Genomic DNA, 27,435 nt, shown 5'->3' on the forward strand with positions numbered 1-27,435 from the left:
ATATATTATCAACGTAATTTTACCAGCACAAAACTTCTCTCGTCACCAAAATTATTGTACATGCAAAAATAATTTATAGAGCAAATGTCTGCCAAAGCCCAGAAACAAGAATTCTCGTACGATGCGCAGCCAGCCTACTCATCTTTTGCTCCGGTAACATAATGACCTATTGCTAAAAATCGAGTGAGACAGAGAGAGAGAGAGATTCTCACAATCCAAATTTGCGCCCAAATGTCATACTAACAATTTCAAGCTTTTCCTTCTTACAATTCCCACAGCAGAGGGAAAAAAGATTCACTGGATAAAAATTGGATTAATTACGTGGCCAGAATATAGAAGTTGAAAAAAAGAGAGAGAAATAAAAATAAAGGGGGACATCATATCTTTAAGAATTTCTTGTGAAACCAATCAGACAACCGGCACATCTTGGCCGAAAGCTCCTTGCTTCTCGCAAAGTAACTCTGACCATTCGTTAACATCACCCTGATATCATGCTTCAAAGAATCCAAGGTCCTGTAGTAGTTGTTTTCTAACCTTAACTTGATTATGTCAGGTGATAATGGAACAGGAAACCTGCAGCAGATACAACCCGCAGAAATTATAAATTTCCAATCCATCCACGGATTCTTTTTCCTTCTCTACTTTATACATCAATGACTAAAGCGCATGCTAAACTTGGTCATCCATTAAATAAGGTGGGGTCATCATGTATATTCAATCAGGCTATATTTTTTCCCCCTTATCTTTAACATGTCCAAAAAGGCCGCCTTAAATCTGTTAACTTGGACTGTTGGTCTCAAAAGTCAAAATCAGAATTTTAAGAAACGTATGTCCATTTTGTCTAAACGCGCACTTGATCTGTCGATTTGACCCACCAGATATGTCATGGCCTAAATTAAACACACTGCTAAGAACTACAATCTTATGTGTGCTAGTTACCAAGTCAGACGCCTATTAAACAGTAGATGTGCCAATTTGTCCCATTTCCACCACTTCTCTAGTTCTCTTCCTTAGACCACTCCACTTTTAGTAAAAGAAAAGTTAAACAAGTCAGGCCAGGGAGACAAAGACCATGCATGACCTTTCATTCGACCATTTATCAAGCTTACTAGAACACATCCATCTTCGAGGCATAAGCATGTTACTAATTTTTGTCTCTCATGGTACCATCAAAAGGTAGAAGAAAGATGACTTGCAGCAAAAGAAAATGGAAAGCCAAATAAGTATTACTTGTTTATAAAGTCATCCTTCTGAGAAACTTCATCCAACTTTAGAATCCCATATTGATCCTGAAAGAATAAAGTGACAATAAGACCCTTGTACTGTAAACCAAACCAAACTTTTTTTGAAAGAACCAAACCAAACATTTGAAAATACAAAGGCTCAGTCAACGTAAAAATATCAAACTGCAGCATTTATATATAACCAAGGAGAATTAATCACCAAGGAAAGATGAAAACCTGATTTCTGCTTGCAGATTGCAGTAATCTATTTACAGACGCCAGCATTTTGTTTCTTACTTCAGGATCAATACAGGGATGCTCACACTGACTGGATGGATCATGCATCTCCCAGGGACAATGAAGATGCAAATCTTCTGAAGCACTCTTGTATTTAATAACATATCTCTCCCATGGACTGTCAGGAAACTCCAAAGACTTGTCTTTAATGGAAATTATTCGACCATCCCACCAACTACCACCTTCCTCACTCTCATCCCTCCACCAAACCAAACATTTATCTCTACAGGTCCAGTTTCTATTCATAGAGGCTTCATACCATGTTCTTTCGACAACAAAATCAGGAAAATCAATCAGTTCAGGCAGGTTGAGTTTAAATTTATGTCCATTCACTTCTGATGAAGTGTCTATAAATTTAAGAGTAATTCTACAACCACTCTCCCCAGAACCTGCAATTGTTGAGTAATCCAGTTCTTCAACCAAACAAACTTCAACAGATCTAATATTTCCTCCGTACCTCGTCCAAGGGGGTTGTTCTAATGAGTTAACAGACTTCATATATTCTTGATGACCCTAAAAATCAAAGAACAATCAACTATAAAATCATCTGAACTGCTAATTTGCTACAAAGAAAGAAACACAGGAAAAATAGTTCACTAACTTGATAGTGATACTAAAGCATCAGATTTCTAGCACGTGAAAACTATATACCTGTCTTAAGTACATTACTTCATCACCAAGTTGAGGGATGTAACGATACCCTTCCTCCTGCTCCGACAACAACAACCAATTTGATTTTTGCTGTAAAGCATGTAGTGCACTTCTGTCTTCATTATTGTAGCCTTCTCCTTTGTTTCTAGTAGACCCATGGTTGCTGGTCTGTTTTGACATTGGCATCCCTCTCGAAGGAAGATGGTTAAGTGCTCCTCCAGATGGCTTCTCAATGCTTTTCTGCTTAAGAACACCTGTCTCCCTTGTCGTTGCCTTCAACCTCAAGGATCTTTTCCTACGCATTTCATCAGTAGCAATATCAGGAAATTCATCTCCCTTATAGATACTGGCACAAGTACCTTCGTATAATGCAGTTTTATAGTCTTCTGGCATACTGGGAAGATTATTCTGCTCCATAGGAAAGGAATGTCCAGATATCTTCTTTGATTTAATCTTTAGGATAGTTGGCTTTGGTTTTTGGATTTCATTTAAACCACCGGAGTGGTTTTTGCCATCAACCAAATCACAATTTCTACATGGATAAGTATCAGAAATGTTCTCTCCTCCTTTCCCAAGATTTTGGTCACTAACTTTTACACCATCTGCATCCTCTGATACACTAGCCTCACGCTCTTGCTTCTCATTGTAAGCCTTACTTAACGGCTTATGGTTTACAATTTCCAAACCAGTTCGAAAATTGCTGCAGTCATCCTCAGGTTTGATACAATGTTTGATGCTACAGGTCTCAGAGTGGCAATTGGAACTCAATTTGCTACCATAGCATAAATCTGCAGGCACTGGATGAGCTGAACGCATCCAGTTTGTTGACTGAACTTTCGCCTCCCCCAAATGAACTTTGGTTTGCTCACAACCTGCAATCGTCGTCAAGTCCTCCTCAATGTTTTCAAGTTCTTTACCTTCCAGAAGTTTAGTTACCCCAGTGTAAGAAGAACCTGAATCTTTTGAAGGATATGATGCTGTGACAGTATGGTCAGCACTTTGGCTTCTGATATGTTCTGGCGGCAAAGATTTCTTAGAGTTGTGAAGGGTGAGCTTCAAAACCAACTTTTTCTTGTTTCCCACATTTGTTCGAGGGCACGTGACTGCAGCCTCGGACTCATTTAAAGATCCTTGATCCCCAGCCAAATACCTCTTCTCATTGAGCAGATAGTCAACAGGTTGCTGGGTCTTGATGTTTGTACTGAGGAACGATGAATTGTTTCCTGATGAATCACCTTCTGGGCTCTCATCCTCTTCTCCATCAGTAGAAATTTCAGAAATATGTGAAAAACCATTAATTGCATTCCTTGCCGCTAAACGTTGTGACCTCGTTAATTTCACTTCCGCAGATTTCCTCTTTGAAGTATATTTTCGGCCACTTCTTGACCTCTTTGTTCTTTTACTCTTAGACAAGGGGACATCATTCCCGTGCAAAATCCTCTTCTTTACATGCCTCCCAGATGTAGACATTGGCTCAACCTGAAATTAAAGCAAGATTATTATGTAGCCAGTACAAAAGAATAGCAACTGATTTCTGAAAATTGTATCTTACTTCTGACAAGGATTTTTTCCTTATTGATCTGCGAAGACCATCTTTCTGACTCCTTCCCACTATATTTTCTTCACTAGATTCTGGATCACTAGATGAATTGTCACTTGAATGCTCCTCCTCATCTTCACTAGTATATTCATCAGTAATGTAGTATTCTGAGTCCGTCTCATTGTGTATGACATCATTTTCTGGTTCCAAATACATCATATCCGCAAACTCAGGCACTGGCTCAACCACCAAGTCCAAGTCAGCCAAAGGTAAAACTTGGTACTCTTGCCCCAAACCAATATCTGGACCAACAGCAAGTTTAGAAGATGAAGGACACCACTCAATATTCAGTGCACCTAGTCGACGACGCTGGTATGCACTCTGGTAAGGTTCTGGATAAGGAATCAAGCCTGACCATCCCAATCAAAGAAAGTTCATGCCCACACCAGAAGATCAAATTTCCAAGGAAAGCCATAGAGATAATAAACCACAACATACTTGAGTCACAAAGAGGGTCCTGGATATTCCTATTATACAGAACAACTTGTGTCTCCTGCATGAGGTAAAACATACATCTGGTATTAAGTTATATATAAAACTAACAGAATATAATGCCAACATGCACTTAGCATTGCTTTTACACAAAATCTATGCCAAAAGTCAATAAACCTGATCAAGAGTATTGCCATGAGTATCCTGGACAAGAGGGCGGTAATCTCCAAGGAAGAACTGTTAGACAGATTACAGTGAGAACCATCACATAGAAGTTGTTCATGTCTTGAGTCATCACTGAAGAAACGACTGCACTTCAAATACCTACCTGATCATACTTAGCATCCTTCTGCGCTTCACCTTGGCCTGTGTTTAGCAAATATATCTGTCCAACATCGTCTGAGAGTACAATCGATGTTCCATCTCTAAGTTACAAAGGAAAAACATGTCTTACTAGAAGCCAAAGCACTGCAAATTTAAGTTAGCAGAACTACAGATGCCTATCTAGCTAACTAGCATGGCAGAAGAAACTGTGCAGTATACCAAGTTTTCTTAAATGTTGAGAAAGGAACAAGGAATGCCAATGGTTATCGCACAAATCGGATGTTTAAAAGGAATTATATTTTCTGTTTATCATCATTTAGTAACAGAAAAACACTAAAACCAAAGATACAGTTTTAATGAATTAAACATAAAGAGATAAATGCAAGGTCATTCACAATAACTTACTGTGAAAACTTCCCATCAACCAATTTAAAACGTCCAATCTCATATGTCCAAATAGGAATGCCTTCCCATATCTGAAAAGAGCATGAAAGAGGTATCAATAAGAAAGAAGTCATTCATAGTACGGTAGTGGGAACTTCAAAGAGATAGCATGGAGAGAGAGAGAGAGAGAGAGAGGGGGTGGAGACTTACATCCCAAACAATAGTTTTTCCATCATACCCAGCGCTCATTGCAATTCTGGGATTGAAGGGATGAACATCCAGAACATAAGTCTGCAAAAGATACAGAGATAAAGCACGAATTTAGTATCAAGTCCAGCAGCTGCTGTCATGTAAGCATCTTTTCTCTTCGGCATATGTTTTTGACCCTCTGAGATGGCAATTACTCAAACAAGTGTTATCATGAAGGATGCACATGGCAATATTGCATTGGAATAGTACAGTTGTCTACTTCGCTTCTCATTTAAGCCACAATGCATCTTATTGCAAGTTTTGGACGCATTTTGTTGTGGTACTAACTTGCTTTTTCCAAATAATCTGCACTTGACAAAATTTGAGGGATAACTGTAACTCAGCTTCATAAAGTTTAGGGTCCACTTACAGATGCCGTGTGACCAGTCAAGGAATGTACCAAGCTACCATCACTAGCATTCCAAACGCATATTCTATTATCTGCATAGGACCATAAATTTCCAAATCACAAACTTAAAGATCCAGAATGAATAAGAATAAGGTATGATTGCACAGCATAGTGCAAATAATTAAACAAGCAGTAATTGCTACATTAGGAACATAGCAATGTAAATGCCAGAAAAGTTTCCAAAGGCTGCAAATCCACAATGGTAAAGGAACTAGATACGTGACTAAACTGACAATTTTTTACCAAAAAAAAAAAACACTGACAAGCAAAATTTGTCTAAAGATGAAAGACAAAGAACTTGCATACATTCTTTTCCTCACTCTGAGATTTTTCTTATCTGAATAGTCTTTGAATGGGCCACTTGCCTTAGCATGAAGTTCTAGGTGCAAGTTGACAGTCTACTGCCTACCAGGAAAGGCTGTAATTCCTAACATTTAGAAGGTAGATAGAATAGTGGGATCACTCCAACTTTTATAAAGTTGAAACCAGAACTAAGATTTCAGATTTTAAGATAGACCGATACAGAAATGTGGGGAGTCAATCAAAAGAAGAAGTAAATGACAAGCAATCAGACGTACAAGAACAAACTTCTCATGGGAAGAGGGGGAATATTGATATACACCAGATAGTAATCTGGACCCCCCCCCCCCCCCCCAAACACAAAAAAAAAAAAACCAAAATTTTGGAAAGAAAAGAAGGTTATTAATAACCAATCATCATCTAGACCAAAACTTCTCAAGGGTAGGCAACAATTCTCATTTTAGGGGTCAACTTGCATAAAGTAAATGCAGGTTTCGTACAACTTTGACCATGTTGTACGTCAAATTAAACTCATGAATATCTTTCCAAAAGCCAATCATCACATTGCTAATAGAAAAATGCTAGGAAGGAAACAAAATGACAAGATCCTTATTTTGTTGGATGAAGAAATACACCACAAACATATACTTATCCCAGAGTTTCACCACAACATTCTCAAATGCGTTCATCTCAGTGAATGATAGATGTAGTTTAATGAATGAAAGAAATTCTAGATAGCCAAGTTTAAACAGAATTCCTTAAGACTGGACATTCTGGCCACCAGTTTCAATGAACAACAAATCAATGTACAGAATTCAGTTAACACAACAGTTGCATAGACATCAATGAACTCCTCTGCTTATAATAATTATCAGACTTTAGCATGATGACCTGGATTGCGCAAAGTTAACTAGGAAAACTAGCTGCTATTCATCACTTTTCACGAGTTTATAGTCAAGGATATTTGAATTCAGATACTCTTAAGTAAGCTCACAGATGAAAAAAATTTAAAAAAGCAAAAAAAAAAAAAAAAAAAAGAACTACAAAATATGAAACTACACATAGGGTGGCTCAATAGTGACAGAATGATACTCCGATGCATAAGAAACAAGAGACTCCTGCCACTACATAATTGAATTAAGGTATAATTCGAGTTATAAAGCTAGGAATTCCTGGTTCTGAATGGAGCATCATAAAATTTCTCCAACAAAGCTTGCCCTAATCCAAAGAAAGGCTAATGTGACTAGAAGATCGCTTTCTTAACTACTGTTCCATTTGAACCATTATTCATCCCAATTGAAATGCACTGGTAAATTAGGCACATGAAAGACTTTAATCTCATGGGACACAAGATAGAAGCGAGTGGCCTAAGATCGTCATAGTCTTTCACTCCCACTATCACAATCATAAAGAGAACATAATAGTCTAACTCATAATTGCACAGAGAGTACAAATTATTATGCAGAAGAAGTATAAGCACATAATAACTACAGCAATTAACCGCCCAAAAGAAAAGGAAATGCATGCAAACAAAGATACACACAAAAATATACAAAGCATACCCATAATAGCAGCCAGCACAAAGCGATTATCCAGGCTCCACACTATCATATTAACACCACGAGGAGTTGGAAGAAATCTCTGGCGTGGACCTCCTCGGGGAGGCTGAGGGGGCATCGGTGGAGGAGGAACTTTTAGATGGTATGCTCGTATCCAACGTCCCACTTTACCCTAAAGTTGCAAATCATGATTGAAAAATAAGAAAAGTCATCAGTGGTCAAAGCATCAAATATCACAATTAGTTATACCTGCCTTTTGACCTAATCATGCTACAATGACATGCATGGATAGCTGAACAATACTAGTACTGTTGTTAGAAACAGAAAACAAAGAAAAATTATGGATGACTTGTAGGAGTGACAAATAGTCAAAGGAACTAAATGAAACTGGCAGAGGGTCGTTTTCTCCAAAGCCTCACCAAGCTAAAGCCCCTGTCCTGATATCAGCCACAAAACAAAGAACACCCAAAATAGCAACTCTAAACTGTTGTTGTATCTTACCACAAACCAACACCATCCTAACTTCCCCACAGCCTCCCAAAAAACCCAAAATTGCCATTGCTGACACCCACCTCCACCCTTCTCCAAGCCTCTTTCAAACTCAAAGTGAGTAAGATACAGTATCATTCAACATCCCCAGCTTAAAAACCAGAGCAGCCTCCAAATAGCATCCACCATACCTATGTCTCCACTTCATCCAAGTTACGCAATTCCCCTTCAAAATAAGTCCACTTATACACCTCTCAACCACCCCCCCGGGTCCACCCCAACAAAAAATAAATAAATAAAGAAAACCCAACTATTCCTTGCTGCTAAATCCTTGCATAGTGTCGACAATCTCATTTGCAATCTCAATCACCACCAATAGTGAAGTTGAATTCTTTAAGTAAGAAGATGGAGCTATAAGTTGCCCGTGCAATCTTGGTGTTTCTGTTTCATATACAAAACAACAGTGTTTGGGTAGCCATGCAAGTTTGTGGGTGCAAAGACTTTACAGAAAAAGAAGAAGACAATAAGGAACTCAGGAAGAGGGTAAAAATGGTGACTTGTAGCAAACGTACACGGTCAAACATTTCTTCATAATGAATGTGATATTCCAAGATTTTGCTTTTTCTAGTTCAGAAATTTCTCTACCGTGATAATTATACAATGACATCCACTGAGATCATGGGCGCCTATATGAATCTTTCTGGAACTTTTTAACTTTCATCAGATTAATAAAATGTTTTCATAACAGTATAAGATGTTTTATTGTATGATTATTATGTGTCCATTTAGAAGCACATTGGCTTTTGGTGTAGTGCTTCTCACATTTAAGAGCTCCAACTTAAGATTTCTCAGAAACCACGTCTATGCTGAATAACCAACCTAAGTTAATAAAAATGTCAAAGAGCACTTTTAAAGATACTTCTAAGTGTCAGAGAAGCATTGTACATCCCTACAGGTTCATTGATAATCTGAATGTAATTTCTCAAATGTCAGAGATTCCAGTGGTAATTTGAATAAATTCCAGCAAGATGTAGTTGTTATTGACAAAACAGTTAAGATTAACCAAACACAATGCAGTCCACAACAATATAGATACATACATACATACGTATGTATGTATGTATACATATGTGTGTGTATATATATGTCCACACATACATGCACACACACACTTATACATACATACACACAAACATACATATATATATATGTATGTATACACACACACATGCATATATGGAAAGAGGTAGGGGAAGCTAAAATTGAAGACTTGCACCAAATGTCATCAAACTTTCAGTCATAGTAGGAGTGACCTGAGATCTGCGTGATTTAGGGGTCCAAATAATAGCACTGCCATCACGGGAGCAGGTAACAATGTTGTCGTGACTAAACCTGATGATTTAGAATGTGCGTAGCACATATATTTGCAGATGAAAGAAATAAATAAGCAAAACAGCTTCCATAAGAATGCATACTGTAAAGGAAGGAAATCTGAGATTACAAGTAATCACAGACCAAGAATTTTTAAATTTTGGAATGTTCTCCTCAGTTGAAAAATCAGATGCCGAAGACCTGGAAGCAACAGCACAGCTACTGCACATAAACCAGACAGTGAGACCCAGAGTTTTTTTTTTTTTTTTTTTTTTTGGGTATGACAGAATGTCTTTCCTATGAGAGAAAACAACTACTACTAACCTGAATTGCACATAGTTGACATCATTCTCATGGCCAGCTAGCAAATCAATCTCATGACTAGGTTGCTCTGGATCATCTGAATTGGATTTACAAGCACTCCACACCTAGAAACAGCCATGTATTAGGGCACTTCAATCCAAATACATCCATTGGAATTCTCTGCTTACTGATAAAGACTACATGATCATGTAAAACAACAGTCCAAAATGCACATAGATTTTTATTATGTGTCTGGTATTTTTGAAAAATTCACTCTTCTTAAGTGCCCGTAACAGGTGTACAAATTATTGTCAACGCAGATGAGTTCCACATCTTAAATACTCAAATAGAACTTTAAAAAATATGGAGAACAAATTTTTAGCTGTTCAATAAATATGGAATATCAAAGTCTTGTTGAGCATTAGACTAGACAAGTACAATGTTTCACATGTAGGTTAGCATCTATCTAAAAAGAAACAAGTAAACATGCACATATAGGTATCCAACACATACAGTTGCTTTAAATTTCCTGAAAGGCATCTACGATGGGTGATTTTACATGAAGTGTTCTTAAAGCAGGGCATTAGAGGTATTCCAGCCATTTTGACCAAGGATTAAGGAACCAGCTGGATGGCTGGCCCAATGCACCAGAATACAAAGCGCATGCATTTTCTCTTCAGATTTGGGCTTCAAAATTCCAGTAAAACATTGCCTAGAATTGCAAGATTTACATGTTGCGTTTCCTGACTTCTCTTCAACTAGATTTATTCCCAAGTTTCACAACTACTGAAGCCAAACTAGACAGTTTCTATTTACTTAATCTGGCTACATGAAAGCATAGAATACATAAGCCTCTTTTATCTTTGTACCCTAGCATGAGTATCAGAGCTTCCAGTGACAAAGACAGTTCCATTCGCATTGTAGGCACAGCATAAGATTTGATGGCACTGGGATACATTACTTGAGGAAGGCACATTAGCCAAAGGGAGGCTGCTTGTCTTCCCTGCATCAATTCTTAGGACAATGAACACTCTGGCAACCAATTGGCATAGAAAATACAACTAAGAAATAAAAAAGTAGTCTTCTAACCAGAAACAACTTCCAATGGCGTTGGCAAGTAAACACGTGGACTACAATCTGAGGATCTTGCATCCCAGATCCTGCAAGTCCCATCATCTGAAGACCTACAGAGATTAAAAACCAGCAAAGACAATGAAACTCATGTGAGCCAGACCAATTACCTTCCAAGCATCAGTTTGTTTTTCAGCAGATAAATTTCAATCAAAGTAGAATTGTTCACACATGATAATTTTCTAAAGAAGATGCCACCGCAAAAGCACATGCTTCCAGAATAGTACAGTTGAAAGTAAATGGCACTGAACACCTTGCCCAACCACACATTGTCATCCATGAAGTGTCAAAATGAGAACTATCTCACTGCAGGCATAAGACAAGCACCAGATAGATAAAGTAAAGGAGGCAGCCTATGTGAGCCCAACTGCTCTGTGTGGGTGTGTGTGTGTAAAACAGATAGAGACAGAGATATATAGATAGATAGATAATTAGATAGACACCTAGATAGATTTTGACAAAAAAAAAAAAAAAAGAGAGATAGACAACTAGATAGATAGGCAGGTAGGTGGGTATATAGATAGATAGTCAGAGAGAGAGAGGATTCAGAATAAATCTGAAGAAAGACTAATTCCAAAGATGGTCAATACTTCAATTTCAACACAATGTACACATCCAAAAGCACATTATGAAAGTCTTGATAACGTCGCCGAGCTAAAAGATAACATGCAACAATAGTGCTTACAAGGAATGAATCCGAAACTAAACAATCATGATAAGAAATGGAAACAAGTTGCAAGAGCTAGAACTCCTTTAGTATTACTCTGACCAAATAGGTGCCGAGATGTACCAGTTGTACATTTTGACATAGTCATTTATCCACATCTTATTGCAGTTCTTAAGGATAAGAATTGACACAACTATCTATAAAAATCAACCATTTAAAAGCCTGGAATGAAACACTAAGAAATGTGAGCCAACAATACTTAAATTCAGGTCCTAATTCCCGCAAGTCTTTCCTGTTCTTGTGAGCCTAAAGTTTAATACATCTCCTAGGAGGTTTGCATGGTTTGTCTATAACTAACAGTAAGGATCTAAGATCCACCAGAGAGGATGCTCTATCACAGCATCCAAAGGCATCTGGTATTAACTGAAGGAAGAAAATCACAAGGATCTACCAAAGTGAGATTAGATTAATCATCAAAAATGGAAAAGAAATCAGGAACAGAGATTAAATCAGTCAGAAGGGCTCACGATAAAAGTTGATAGACAGAGCTAGGCCTGGGACTGAATGCAATGGCAGTAACAGCTCCTGTATGTCCTTGCAGAACTGAAATTGGAAATCCATCTGGCAATCGCCACTGTAGTACACAAGACAAACTACTTTGAAAAAAGTGAAGGATGGCAGATCTCTTTGTTGAGCAAAGATAGATCACTCAAATAGAGAAGAAACTTACAACACGAATGCTGTAGTCATTGGAAGCAGATGCTACTAATATATTGTTTGAGCTAACAGCTAAGTCAGTTATGTCACCCTTTAATAAGAAAAACAAACGAGTTAAATCACTATGAGAACATATAATTGGATCAAAGGCAAACCAGGAGTCAAAAAAACTTCAGCAAAGTATTTCACATCCACATCGTCCAACTTACTTCATGACCTCGACAACTGGCTAGACAAAATGCAGTTTCCATGGACCATATCTTGACAAGACGATCATCTGACCCAGTAATGACATATCTTCCAGAGCGATCAAATATTGCTAGAGTACAAAGAAGTTGTCAATAGAATTGCTTTATATAGATTAGCATTATTTGCTAACATCAAAATACTAAAGAAGCTCAGAAGGAGAGACAAGCAGTGAAAGGAGCCAATATGTGAAAGTTTAACATTCAAAATCCTAACAATACGTCATTTTCATAGACAATATGATTTCAAGAGATATAAGATGTTCATGCAAAGATCAGAATAGAGGTATCACACCACAATACACAGCATCTCTGTGTCCCCTTAGTTTCTTTATATTTTGCATCTTCTGCACCATCATTGACGGCTTAGCTACAGCATAAGAGGCAAAGCGAACTGATGGAGCCCGATGGTGTTTTGAAAAACCACCCCCAATTTCTCTCAAACTTAGTCCACGGACCTGATCTGCCAGCATGTGAGGCCAACGGAGATAAGAAGCAACATGTTTTACTTGCTTGCTGACACTATTTCTATCACCTGTAGAAACAGTACAGCCACATTTTACATACTTATAAGACTAGCAAAACACATTGTCAGAACAAAGGCCAAATATCTTATTGGAAATACTTATCAAGTACATTAAAGAGAAGAAATAGACAATTATGCCCTACAAGAAACCATAGCGAAGAAACGTGCATATAGGGCCAGCAATGGACACGAGGAATTTCAAGCTACCAGCTACTAAGGCAGCCTTCCTATGGCTGCTCAAGATATGCGAGGAACAAAGAACACTAGTAGGAACTATATTAAGCCACATAATTTCTATTCAACCTCTATCCTACTGTATTCTGTGCTCTCCCTTAATCTTTACATGGTACAGAAAATCGGTCAACATTAAATTCGGCCAGCACTAAACAGCACCTAGTCCATGAAAACTTTTGATATTACCCAAGGAATCATTCAACATGAGATCAGCCCCCACACTGCAAAAGAGTGAGGATTGTAATAAATGATTGGAAATAATGGTTTAAAGTTCAACAAGTTTCTTATAGAGGGATATCCAAAAACCATCCTTAACAAGCAACTACCAAGCCCAAAAAATTTCCCTCTACATATTCTTACTTTATCAGCTATTGCAGAGAAAAAATCTAAGCAATGATGCAATTCAGTATCAACTAAGTGAATTTACACATCTGTGCTGCAGTCTTGTGGGCGTGTGTGTGTATGGCACGTGTGTGTGTGAGGGGGAGAGAGACAAACAGACATGCACACACAGAGGGAGAGAGAAAGAAATACAGGAAAGCTACATACTGCATAAAAGAGAAAAGGAGCCAGTTCCAAGAAGAGTGGGCACATCACTAGCACTTGGAACAGTTCTTCCAACAATGCAAGGTAATGGAGTCGAAGTGTTCAACATCAGTTGTCTAAGCAGCTTTACCAGGTGATCATCTTCAATGTGAGGAAACCTAATTGTCATAGAAATTCAAAGATTATACCTTCCCGAAACAGATATCAAAAGAATGGAAAAGTGGCTGTTCTCTTCAGGAGTTTCTTTGTACTATTCTTCTTTTACAATTGATTCAAGATCCAAGAAATTGCTCAAGGATAGAAATTGTATATTACCAAATACAACTTTACAAACGCAGGCAAAAAGAAAAAGAATAAATTTTACAGCAATGGCCCAAATTCCACAGCAGCACCAGTATTTCAATATCAGAAATGGTTTCTAGAAGATTTGAAATAAATATTTTGTCCCCCCCCCCTCCCCCCAAAAAACGTAAGGCTTTAACATGCATTATGACATAACTTGAAATGGCAAACAGTAGTAGAATGATAAAAAGGAACAATAGCAGCATCTTGGATGAATCACGTACTATATCTCTAAAAGAGATACAAGTTTCAAGCAACACAAAAACAGTGTCTATCAATTGCACACTAATTCAGAAAAGGCTACCAATAAACAATCAATGAACATTTACCTCTTGACGAGATTATCATAGTTTAAAGGGAAAGATACGCCATCATCATTTTCGTGACCGCTTTGTGCTCCGCTTCTTGAATACCAAGCATGATATCTCCTTGGTAGAAGTTCATGTTCTAAAAGTTCATCTAAAATTTGTGTAAAAGTTTTTTGGCATGGCCCAGTTGATAAAAATCGCATAATCAGAAAATAAACTTCTCTAATGTCAACATCTACATTCGCTGCAGCAAGATGATTATCAGAACCCTCCTGCTCTTCCAATCGAGAGACTGCATGGACCTTATTAACAAAATTCAAAGGGGCCATTTTTGTAGAAGGCACGTCGCTCCAAGATGGGCACTTCTGAAAATCCATACACTATCATAAGCAGAACCATAAAAGCAAAAATACATTAAGAATATGCCTTTCATAATGTGAACTTCTCATAGCTAAAGAAGCATTAAATTCAAAACAATGATACCATGTAATCAATAATGAAGGGTTTTTGTAATTTAGCAGTTAACAGGTGCTCACATGCTCCACGTCATAGCAAAGTAGCATTTTCAGCGAACCAAAAAGAAATTAAGGTTGGAAAGTCGGTGCTTACATATCTACTTAAAATCTTCTCAAGGAAAAAAAAACAATGTCTGCGCATTGTACTCGAAATAACAGTTTAAAGGAAAAAAGTAATGATCAAGAGTTCCATACCAGAGTACAGGCTTGTGAAGGAAAAGAAAGGATGTTCTCATCTCATTGAATGGTTTCTAAGAGTAGCAAAGGAATAACCTAAATTGAACAGTCAATCATCTGCTTACAAGCCAACCCTAAACCCTATTATCTTTCCCAGCTTCAGAATGAAAGACCTTTAAACCCAATTCATTGTAGACCATGAGATAATTCAAGCTACCAATATGAACATATAGACACAAATTCTTATTGGCTTGCTAAACCTGCATATGTATATGAACATTGTCGTTCATAGTTTCAGTCTTCGTCCTTACAAAACAATCCCTGCATATAAATCTAATCATCCCTTTTTCAAGTTTATCCATCTTCATCCATGAGCAGCATTAGTCAAAACAAAGAATGTGCTAAACTATTAGCAGGAGTAGAAACTACAGCTGTTAAGAAATTCCAAACGCATAGGAACTGGCCAATATAAATCTTTCCCTCGAGCTCAGAGGAACTCAACTATCATTCAAGTGATTAAAAAGGACCAACAAAAAAAAAAGAGTGCCAGTAACTTACTAGATGAAACAGGAAAGACAAATGGATACCTCAATCACAATTCAGCTGCCGTCAAGCAAAAATTGAAGTTAAACAACCAATGCGCTACACATGAATCTTAAGTTAAAACCTACTTTGACAGGCTGGTAAAGTTAACCACCGACCCAGACTAGAAATAAATGATAAGAGGACGAAGAAAAGGGAAAAAGAAAAGAGCACAGGCGAGGGGAAAAAAAAAAAGGAAAGTTAGATTGTCCAAAATGTATCCAAGATATCGGGAGAAGAAGTTAAATCAGTAGCCAAAGAACCCTAATTTCCATTCATGAAGAGTTACTGATATAAGGCAAATTGGAGAAGGAAAAAAGAAAAGAAATGAGGAAGAAGATGCTTAAGATGCTGTGGTTGAATAATTTCTCATACCTTTCTCTACAAGAATAGTTGGTGAAAGGGAGAAAAAGATGGTTGAATTGATATTGGTGTTTCTTTAGCATCCGAAAACAAGCTTGTTCAGATGAACGCAGTGAACACCTCTCTCCTCACCTCGTCTTTTTTAGCTATGTCCGTCCATCTCTCTATGGATACAACAAATAGCATACGGGTTTTTGCCCCGAGAGAGAGAGAGAGAGAGAGAGATCGTGAGAGACGGCGCAAAAGGGAGGTGGGTTCAGATTTATTTGGAAATAATCGTAATAAGAAAAACGTTATTTGCACTTCCATCTTTTCTCATTTGCAGTTTTGCTGCTTTTGCACTCCCATTATTATTTTAATTATATAACAGTTTTCATTTTAATTATATCATTTTATGTACAAATAACAAAAAAATAGAGTGTCAGTAATATTTTCTTAATAATAATAACAGTCTCTTCAACGAGTGCTCAATAGATTTCAGGCGTTCATACTTTTGAAAAGTAACGCTGATTAGAAAAAAAATATAAATGTAAAATAAAATAATAATTATTAGTATACGAATTCATATAACAAATTAAGGGTGATCTAAATACACTAACCTATATCTATACAATATATATAATACCTCAGGAATGGCATTTGGTGTAAATATTTTTGTCATCTTTGAATTTTTAATTTTACTCTTATAAAAATTACTTTTTATGCTAATCACACATTTCACTAATATAAAAAACACCCTAATTATTTTATCTACCAAATTACTATAATCATCATGTAAACCAAAAGTAAGTTCTTTTGATGAAAATTTCATGTAAAATTTTTTATAATATGTAACAAACAAAATTTATATAAAATTGATTTATTTTATAATGTGCCCTCAGTACTAGAAGAGATAGTAGTAGTAATAACTTTGGATCAACGTTTTTACTAGTGGATTGTTGGCCGCCATGAATGATGAAACAGTTACAGTAGTAGTAGTACTTCCAGTAAAATGAGGCCGAAAGACAAATACGCCTGTTCATCGCATGCTCATAAATCATACTAATACAGAGTTAGTTCAGACTTGTTCGATTTTAAACATCCTTCTTGACAGTGACAGCAACTAAATAATGCGTTAAGTTGGTTGGAGTGATATTTATGGTGCAAACGTCATCCGCAATGGGTATTATTGTGTTGTATAATTACTAGTACTACATATCCAGGCAAGAATAAAAGAAAAAAAAAAGTCGTAGGAAACAACAACAAAACATGATGGATTAGCTTTCTTATGAACATTTTTTTTAAAAAAAAAATGACAATAATAAAGCAGCAAGTCAAGTCATGCAGAATTTGGTAAAACAGGAGAATGAGTTCGAGCTGTGGCAGTCCGTGGTCGTAAGACAGAATGCACTCCCCTTCCAAAAAAAAAAAAGAAGACAGAATGCACTCACTCAGTCACCGGCGAATGGCCTCCACATCCCATCCCAACTACTCCGTATAATGAAATAATAATCTCATCTCAACAGTAGCAGAAGCTGGGAGTCTCAGCTAAAAGCTTTACTCGCTACATTAAGAGAAAAAAAGGAGTGGGTACAGGTTTAGACTTCCAATCATGACAACACACACAATATTAACACGCTGACCCATTAGTCCCCACTCCCGAACGTTATCAATTTCGACTAGACTTGCACCTACAGTCAGTAATGCAAATTCCTGAAGCAGGATCAGGATCAGGCATCTATGAATCGGATATCAAACGTGTTCGGGTGGATCTGCCACACGTTCAAGGCTGCATATTCTTCCAAACATTCTTTCAATTGGCCTTCACTGTATCCCTGGTATATTATAACAACAAAGACAGCTCACATCAGGGCACAGGGTACTAAACTGTCATGGTAAAAAAAAGGTCGAAGAAACACAACAAATCATTAAGTGTTAGTTATGCTTTCCCAGTTTCGCTTGGTTTCCAGGGAAATCCTCGCTAAATTTAAAAGTATTAAGCTTTCGCATGCTAACCTTTCGAGAAATCCAGTTAAGGGCATGGGCATAGCTTATATCCATCCTGTTTGCCCTTGCAGCTTCATCACGTAAGATTGAATATATATCTGAGATTGCATCCAAGCCTGATCTTCGGCGATCATCTGAATACAAAGAGAACTTTGACATTTGCATTAATCTTAGGGCCTCGTCCACATCACTCTGGGCAACAGCGTCGGAGAACCGAAGTCTAGCCAGTGCCTAAAACATAAATAAATAAACAAACAATAAACAGAAAGAGAGAGAGAGTTTACATGTCAATCAGACAGTTATTAGAATGGAATATATAGCATGCCATCTACAATTTGCCACCTCAGAACCCCAACAAAAATAAAAATAAAAAAGTATCTAGCCACTCCACTTACAGCTGATATTCTGAGAATGCTGAGCAGGGTTCTAACAGTGGTATACGAATGGGGTGTATTTGATTTTGCCTCCTCTTGCCTTATACTGGAATATGCAGTAGCTATATACTCCTCCAACTCCCTTGGGACAGAAGGAGACAGTTTTCTTGCCGCCGATATATAGGCCCTGGTAACAATTATTAAAAATCCATAGCAAATCATGTTGAAGTTAGAAAAATGGTCTCTCATATTTTTCATTCAGTACATTATGACCAGGCTAAACTAGGAAATCCCATCCCAAAATGTCCAGTTTTAAACCAAAAGTACAAGGTTTAATGTTACCGCAGGACAGATGGTTCAAGTGGAGTAAATCCAAGAGCAGGAGACTCTTTGTTCTGGTGGACATATACAACATGCCTAGCCATTTCAAGATCAGCATCCATATCCGCTCTATCTAAGATCAACCATAGAAGGTCAAATCTTGATAACAGCGCTGGAGGGAGATTGATGTTTTCGGCTGGTGTTCTTCGCAAGTCATATCTTCCCCTAAGGAAAAAAATTCCAAATGATAATAAACTTTTCTATTTCTGACGCATGCGTCACTGTGGAGGATATCATGTGAAAGTGTAACAGAAAAAGCATAGAAAATAAAAAGAAAAGGAAACAACTCATATAAGATGTATCAAGTGTTTACCATGCTGGATTAGCAGCAGCAAGGACAGCGGTCCTCGCATTCAAAGATGTAGTAATCCCAGCCTTTGCAATACTCACAGTCTGCTGCTCCATTACTTCATGTATCGCTGTTCGATCAGATTCGTCCATCTTGTCAAATTCATCAATAGCGCATATACCCATGTCAGCTAAAACCTGACACAAAGTAATATAAGATAAGAGCCTTGACGGCTTGTAATGAGAAAATAAACTCTGAGAAATTAACTGAGACAACAACATCAGGCTATGACCCCACAAAGCTTGACAACCCAATGCTCATGCATATCTGATTTCCCATCTTCAATTGGTTTACTTTACTTTACCAGATCTTCTACACGTAATTCTTTGGATTGCCCCTTGAAAATAAAAAACAGAATCATATGAAAGCAAACCATATTCTTACCAATGCTCCACCTTCGAGAACCATTTCATATGTCACTGGGTCCTTCTGAACGGCTGCAGTTAGACCAACTCCACTGCTTCCTCTGCCAGTGGTGTATACACCTCTTGGTGCAACATTAATTATGTGCTTAAGAAGCTGACTTTTTGCAACACCTGGATCACCCATCAAACAAAGATGTACGTCTCCTCTAATCTGCATTTTACGAAAGAAAACTCAATTTTAGATCCTTAAGCGAGCAGAAAATTCAAGATTCTCCTCAGAAAGCAAAAAGGTAATCTGAGAAATTATCTGTGCACACAAGATTAAGGTACCATCATTCTATTTACTGTTATCCAGAATTCATTGCAGCAGTCATTAAGCAATACCCAGCATCATTTTCCTAGTAGAGAGTTCTTGACAAAAGTAGGATTATTTTTCCTGAAACAGGAGCAATGAAAGTAATCTGTGGGCCATGCATTACCTTCATACCGTCCTTTAATTTCCGATGAGGAGCACCAACTAGAAGAAGAAGAAGAGCTTTCTTAATATCTTCATGTCCAAAAATTTCCGGAGCTAAAGAGCGTGCCAACTTATTGTAAATATCACCATCCTCAGCTAAGCGCAATATCTGTTCTTCCTCATCTCCTCTGAGTTCATATCTGCATTTAGAAACGAGAAGATTATAAGGAACCATGTTTTGCACAAATATTTGTGTCTCTGGTTGAAACATTTGATTCATTAAGATTAGACAAGCCTTACTCCTCATATTTTTTCTTGAAATGGGTAACAGACATGGCTTCCAAATACGTATCTGCAATTAAACCAGCCCGCATGGCTCTGAATCCAGTGTAAGGAATGGGAAGGAAGATCCCTGATAACTCAACCACATCTCCAGGAGATACCTACAAGGTCGGAAGGAGATCAATGTCAGACTAATAAAATATTGTATAAAAACTGCAGAAGCTATCCAATGAAAACGAATCAGGATAAGTTAAATATTGACTCCTTTTGCAGTTTTGATTAACAGTCCCTTAACTCAGGCAGCACTTGTTAACGGGCCAAGCAGGTCCTCTCAGGAAAAGCACTGAAAATACTTTAGGGTTTCCCAAAAACACAGCAATCAGCTGAATAAGACAGATTCGGCTCCGTTCTATAAATAACAATCTGCACACTCGTTTGGGCATATATTTTAAGCAACCAAATTGGTTAGAAAACTACTTCGCGGGATATTACAACTCCATGATTTCAATTTACAGAAGTACTGGAAGTTGTCCAAGATGCACATTCATGATTTCACAAATACAGTAACAAGCTTGGTATCAGCAGAACTACAGGTTCAGGAAGAGTCCTTCATAAGGAGAAATTTCTAGGAATTCATTCATTGCTTACCTTCCTTGTGAGTTCTCCCCTGAAATGGACTGTCATTGTTCGAGGAATATGACCTTTGGGGACATGTTCTGCCAATTCCTGGATTTTTGCCTGAAAGTACAGTATGAAACCATGTAATATGTAGCTCACGGAAAAACTATCCTCGAGAGATAAGACTCAGTCTTGACAAACCTCCTGAAACTTCAAAAACTTTGATGCCCTGAGCTGGTGGATAAGGTTGCCTTTAGTTTTATTTATCTTGCAGCGTTGGGATGGGCACTCAAACAGAGGCATAAAAACTCTAGAAGTAACCTCCTGAGATCACATAAACAACCACTCAGAGACTCGTGAGAAGAAGAAAAAAGTAAACAGGAATCAGTTTCGTGTCAGGTTGCTAGAGAATCAAGAGAATAGTATTTCTGCAATTGCGAGGCAATAATGGAGAGAACAAAGATGGTTACACCAAAGATGCAAACTTAGCATAACATGCAATAGCAAATGCACAAACCAAAGTACATTTCAAAAGAGAAGGAAAATATTTCAACATTATGGTCTAGTAAATACCAGTAGAGATTGAAAGCATGCAAACCTGGTAAATTTCAAATCCACATTCTTCACAAGTATAAACAGCTACTTGAATCAGTGGCTTCACATCAGAGCAACGCGTAACAATCCCCGATATCCTCACGAGCTGGCCAATGTACGAAGCCTTCACCTCCCTGATTGTGAAAGGCCTTCCTTTTGGAGATGCTCTGATGTAAACTTCACTGTTTCCGTATAGATTCAGACTTTAGCAAGATGCTCGCTTCAGGATAAAGATTATTTTTCTTTTGAATATTTGACAATTTAAAGTAGCCATGAAAATTACCCGAAAGAAATAAAATTAAGAAGAACGTGCCATTCTAACAAATAAAGACGCTTAGTGGTTTGCCAATATTTTGATTTTTAGTTTTGTTTACAGGAAAATGAACTGAAGCATAAGTTGTGCTACCGGATAACAATAAGCTATGTAGAAGCTTACAAATAACGTTTGATTTCAGGAGGCATCTTCTGCTGGGGATCGGAACCATCGGCATTCTCAGTTCCTTCCTCGGACCTCTGGGTCATTAGGATATCTTGATCATCGTCAGGGAAGGGCTCGGTGGCCTCAGGCATGAGCTCATCAATTGTGTTGGCAAAAATTTGTATGTAACGCCGGGTATTTTCCGTGACCCGCCTAAGGAAGTCTTCATCCAAGTCCTTGTACTGATATTTAAACAACTTCATCACCGACAACGAATTTACAGGATCAAGTTTAAATGACAGGCAATGAATAGGACATTAGAGTTTCAAACGAGATTACATTCACTAAATCTTCAAGCTCGATGTGAACGGCCTTCATTTTATGATTCGCAACATCTTGCTGAAATTCAAAAGACACGTATGTAGAGATCCATAAATTTACCAAGAAAGAGAGAAATGCAAAAACAAACATAATCATATATGTAAATATGTATAGACACGCGCATAAGGGGATCCGGTGAAAATTAAGAACAAAACTGAGGAGAATAATCTCACAAGCATATTCATGTATTTGGCTTCTCCATCTGGATCCGCAAAGTGAGAAAGAAAATCTTTTGCCAGATCTGAAGATTAAGCAAAACAGACGATAAATTTCGGGCACCCGCGATGCAGCAGTTTCCAATGCGCATACCCCTTCCCCTGCGCCGGGGATGGGGGGGGGGTGGGAAGAGAGATCTCACCTTTATCTCGGTCGAAGTCGAGATTGTCCATCGCCGCCATCTTCTGGAGCTTGACAGTAAATCGAGGATTCCAGTAAGAGGAGCTAGGGACCTGGGGGCAGGGAAAAAGGATATGGGTTGAAAGAGGACTAAAGAATTGGCGGCAAAACAGATGGCCGTCCTAGAGAGATTTGGCGGGAAAAGTATAGTACGACGACGATAGCATTAGATTTTTCTATATCACTCCTCGTATTGAAGTAATTTTCTGCCATCCACCCATTTGGATAATTGAGTTTTTCAAAAATTAGTTTTTTAAATATTATAAACAATTTTAAAAAGTAATCTCAATTTTCTAATGTTTAAAAAATATTTTAAAAATTTTATTGCTCTTAAATATTTTAAAATATATTCTAAAAATATTCTAAAATATAATATAAAAACTCTGTTACAATAAAAAAATTTAAAAATAACTAATTTAAACGAAGCGTCACCACAATTTTTTAATGATAAATATACCCTTCACAACTCAAATATTTGGCCCATGTTGAAAAGAGTAAACTTGCCATTTTAATACAATTTCTCAGCTGTGACATGAACACCAACCTTCGCAATATTCTTTCTAATTTTTCTTTAATGTCACCTTAGTCTCTAAGACCAATTGTCCCCAGTCAAGTGACATGTGGGGTTAAGACACGGATGATGGGTTTTGCAATACGAGTCCCTCAATTCATTTTTGTGCCACCACAGTCCTTTACGTAATAATCAATTAGAATTGCTCATTGCAACTTGGATATTTGTTACTCAACAAGATATTAGTTTCTTTGGATTTTTTCTGAGAAAAAACCGGTGAAATGGTGGGAAAAATCTGCTAAAAAATTTTAAAAATCTTAGGGTCCATTTGGTTGGACTAAAAATATTTTCCTTTGGTTAGGAAAATATTTTCCATTGAAGTCATATTCCTGAAAAATCACTTCCTTCCCCATAATTTTCCAGTGTTTGGTTATTAAGTGAAAATATTTTCCAAATTCCTTTTTTCATAATTTTCCGGTGTTTGGTTTGTCAATGAAAATATTTTCTAATATGTTTGTTGATATGTTGCAAATATTTTTCTACTCTCAAAACATTCATTTCATTACAAGTTAATTTTAGTTTCTATCCATTATAATCATATTATCATTTCTATAAAATATTTATTCCTATTACACAACTTCCTAAATTATGTGTAAGGATCTAAAACTTAAATTTCCTTTGAGATCTCTATATGTGAATCTCAGGGATGAACATGGTCACCAACATTGATTCTCTTCGTAGGAACCTGAGCAACAACTCTTTTCGACCGTCACAAGTTCCAGCATGGTTCTCAACCTTAAAGTCACTAACCACTTTGTGAGTATTAATCACTATGGAATCAATACTAAAAACTCCTTCATTTTTCTTATTAAAATTTATGGAATGGTGATCAGGGCTTTGAAAAATGCTCCACTCCAGGGACAAGTACCCCAGCAACTTTTTAGTTTACCTCAGATCCAAATAGTGTATGTTTAAAAATAAGCAATCTCGAAGAAAGAAAGCATTTGGATGCTACCTGGAGAAGTGAAAGAACTTATTTTGCTAGCATTAACTTTTAACAGGATTCTGAGGAAGAACGCATTCAATGATACATTGGATATGAGTAACAACATTAGCCAATTCTCTTTCCTAACCAAACTGCTAAATATTCTCTCTTTACTCCAGCTTGATGAGGAATCTAGTATGCACAAGTTCAATCGCAAGCACATCTTACTGTCAGCCACAGAAACGATCTGCAACAAATTGTTCAACCAGCCTCAAGTGCTGCACCGTCTTCTCCAAAACCCAAAACTTAGGAAGCTGTGCAATTTTCTCTCCAAATCAACCTTTATTTATGCTGTATAAATTAGAATCCATAAATAATTTTGCCACAAAATGTGCAGCCAGATCATCAACCAACTTGATATTTGGTATCTGGTAATGAAAACTAATTATCATCTTCTTTAAGGACCAACTTAAGCAACAAGCCAAGCAGAATACCACAAAACATGCAATCATTTAAGACACAAAATTGAAGAAAGAATAATTTGTCTTTGACGTAAGCAGATGATAAACTTAAGTAACAAGCCAAGGAGAATACCTCGGTATAACCATTACCAATACCCACACCTTTTGAATCAGAAAATAATCATAACTGAAACCTTTATCCTAGGAATTTACATCAATACACAACTTGCAGCAACACCAACACCGCTATTGCCAACATTATGCAGTTAGGTCTGCAACATTGATTCTAACAAGTATGTCTTCTTTTGACAACTATGGTTCCAGACAGAAAAAACAAAGCACTCTCCAAGGGTCAGTTTCCACCAAGAGAAAATTGCTTAGTGTCTTTAAATAGTCACAATCAACATCTTGTTCATCTGATCATACTACAAGCAATAACCACTGATTACAACAAAAACAAGAATGTAAGCTTAATGAAACAGTCCAAGCTCCCATGTCCATTCCGCAGCTTCGTAAAAATCATTAAAGGACATTGCTCTAAACAAACTAGTATACAACACTAGAACACCGGCAAATGCCAACAATTGAAATCCACAAGAAGCTTAGGAGGACAAATGATAATCCGTCAACAACCGTAACAAACATATTCAATTACAACTTCCTCAATAGTCCATATCCTAAAGAACAAACTCTGCTCCAAATGAACAAACTAAATGCCTAAGTCAAGCAACTCTCCACCCCAAATCTTTAAAGATAGTCAGAATTGCAAGTTCAAGTTCCCAATAGATAAAAAGCCAGTGAAATTAATAATCATATTTCTAGAATCATAAAACCCCCAAAATTCAGCAGCCAAATTAATTCATTAGCATCAATCAAATCAAATGTAACTCTAATCAGGTAAGAACAAACTAAAACAAAAGCAACCCACAAAAATTCATTCAAATCCAACTTTGAAAGGAAACAGACGAAATTTGTGTGCAATTGTATATACAAACACAGTGAAGCTGTTTATGCGTGAAGACGAGAAACTGAGAGTTAAAAAAACCTGCCGAATGAAGATGACTCATGAGTATATAGAATATGTAGTGGTAGCCGCCGAGATAGTGTCGCCGGAAGGGGTGATCGCCACTGAGGACTGACGCCGGAAGAAGCGGGAATGGGGGTTCTTCGGGAATGAAAGGGAAAAAAAAATGAGAGAGAGAAAGAGAGAGAGATGCCGGAGTAGTTTACCAGATGAGATGCCGGGAATGAAAGGTATTGTCCCTTGGATTTGTTTGTTGATGTCGAAAATCCTTGCGAGGCTGTGAAAAAAAGGCTGAGGAAAATAACTTCACAATAAAGGCTAAGGAAGTTATTTTCCTCCCATGGATGTAACTTATTTTCTGTCATAAATTATTTTCTCTAATTATTTGGTTACCAAACACTGGAAAATCTGGAAAATATTTTCCACCCAAACAAACAGACCATTAATGGAATAAAATTTCGTATAATTAATTGTGCCAAATCATAATCATCAAATCCAGATAGTATATGATAGTGGTTATTATAAATGGGATAATCTATGAGTCTTAGGATAGCTAGACTGCCATCATTAATAAATTTCTGTCAGGCAAGAGCTCCTGAGCCAGGTTCGGTCAGTAGCAGATTTGGGAAAAGAATTTGGGGAGAAGAGAGAATTGAGTGAAAAGAGAGAGAAGGCAAGAGAGATTAACCGAGAAGAGAGAGAAAGTGATTCTGGTATTAAGCTTTTGATGATCCCATAACAGCAAATGAATGGGATCTTATACAATTCTGTTGTCTGTTGCAACTAACTCTAACTAACTGAATTAATCTAACTACGTCATTTAAGACGTTATGCAATACAATCACCAAACGCACAGCACTCCTCACCAAACGACATCCCTTAGACGTTGGGACCTGACATTCCCTTCCTAATAAGGAATGAGCTTGTCCTCAAGCTGAAAAATCAGGAAACTGCTTGTCAATGAACGTTTTGTCCTCCCAAGATGCCTCAGTTTCTGGCAAATGATTCCATTTGACCAAATATTGAATGATGAGTTGAGAGTTTCGTAGAACAACCCTCCTCCTTACTACCCTCTCCGGCTGTAAAATACACTGGTCAGAAGCATCAAACTCAGGCAGGGTAGGTTCAGTGCCCTGGCCTACCCCAACCTTCTTCTTCAACAGAGAAATGTGAAAAACTGGGTGTATTCTGGCCTTCTCCGGAAGCTGTAGCTTGTAAGCTGCTGCACCAATCTTCTCAATAATCTGGAAGGGTCCATAGTACTTAGGAGACAATTTTAAACTCTTCCTGATGGCCACTGTCTGCTGTCTATAAGGCTGCAGTTTCAGGAAGACCCATTCACCTACTTGGAAGGACCTCTCTGTCCTATTTTGATCAGCAAAGTGTTTCATTCGATTCTGAGTCTTGGCCAGATTATCTTTGATGTTTGCTAGAACCTGAAGTCTCTTCTGTACCATACCAACAGCTGCCGGTACAACACTATCATGGAAGGGTCCTAAAGGCAGATGCAATGGTTTATATCCATATAAAGCTTCAAAAGGGGTCAGCTGCAGACTTGTGTGAAAATTAGTATTATACCACAGCTCAGCTGCAGACAACCAAGTACTCCAGTGGGATGGATATTCACTACACATACACCTCAAGTAGCTTTCAAGACACTGATTAACCCTTTCACTCTGACCATCAGTTTGAGGCCGATATGATGAACTATACTGCAATCCAACCCCCAAGGCACGAAACAACTCCTGCCAGAATTTGCTAATGAAGACTTTGTCCCTGTCAGAGGTAAGGGACTCAGGTAGACCATGCAACTTATACACCTGGTCAAGGAACGACTGAGCTACCTGGTGTGCAGAATAAGGGTGGGATAACTTCATGAAGTGACTGTACTTAGTGAAACGATCCACCA

The 27,435-nt window shown here is 37.6% G+C and overlaps 2 protein-coding genes across 6 annotated transcripts; both read right to left on the minus strand.

The window, feature by feature from the left end:
* Positions 1-205: 205 nt before the first annotated feature.
* Positions 206-16,196, minus strand: LOC113718634 (uncharacterized). 5 transcript variants are annotated; one of them, XM_027243539.2, is made up of 24 exons: positions 15,957-16,196; positions 14,329-14,672; positions 13,661-13,815; positions 12,647-12,886; positions 12,316-12,425; positions 12,120-12,197; positions 11,917-12,023; positions 10,681-10,775; positions 10,461-10,594; positions 9,613-9,716; positions 9,433-9,510; positions 9,231-9,309; positions 7,432-7,600; positions 5,531-5,601; positions 5,122-5,202; positions 4,933-5,003; positions 4,532-4,628; positions 4,381-4,440; positions 4,210-4,264; positions 3,724-4,121; positions 2,172-3,650; positions 1,461-2,033; positions 1,231-1,289; positions 206-573 (listed from the first exon to the last, which is right to left on the minus strand). In XM_027243539.2, exons 2-24 carry the CDS (start codon positions 14,634-14,636, stop codon positions 378-380), a joined length of 4,797 nt encoding a protein of 1,598 aa, XP_027099340.1. In that variant the 5' UTR covers positions 14,637-14,672; positions 15,957-16,196; the 3' UTR covers positions 206-377. The 5 variants fall into 5 exon arrangements, with proteins under 5 accessions (XP_027099340.1, XP_027099332.1, XP_027099325.1 ...); XM_027243531.2 differs by having other exon boundaries at positions 9,433-9,507; positions 14,329-14,687; positions 15,957-16,095; XM_027243524.2 differs by having other exon boundaries at positions 14,329-14,687; positions 15,957-16,095.
* A 1,076-nt stretch (positions 16,197-17,272) lies between these two features.
* On the minus strand, positions 17,273-22,663 carry LOC113718665 (DNA replication licensing factor MCM7-like). The gene is made up of 15 exons (XM_027243557.2): positions 22,508-22,663; positions 22,323-22,390; positions 22,108-22,167; positions 21,787-22,010; positions 21,355-21,532; positions 20,958-21,080; positions 20,787-20,876; positions 20,157-20,299; positions 19,879-20,056; positions 19,419-19,610; positions 18,999-19,171; positions 18,647-18,850; positions 18,326-18,491; positions 17,940-18,161; positions 17,273-17,758 (listed from the first exon to the last, which is right to left on the minus strand). Exons 1-15 carry the CDS (start codon positions 22,545-22,547, stop codon positions 17,654-17,656), a joined length of 2,166 nt encoding a protein of 721 aa, XP_027099358.2. The 5' UTR covers positions 22,548-22,663; the 3' UTR covers positions 17,273-17,653.
* Between the last annotated feature and the right edge of the window lie 4,772 nt (positions 22,664-27,435).

This window comes from Coffea arabica, chromosome 1e (assembly GCF_036785885.1).
Source record: "Coffea arabica cultivar ET-39 chromosome 1e, Coffea Arabica ET-39 HiFi, whole genome shotgun sequence".
NCBI classification, from domain to species: domain Eukaryota; kingdom Viridiplantae; phylum Streptophyta; class Magnoliopsida; order Gentianales; family Rubiaceae; genus Coffea; species Coffea arabica.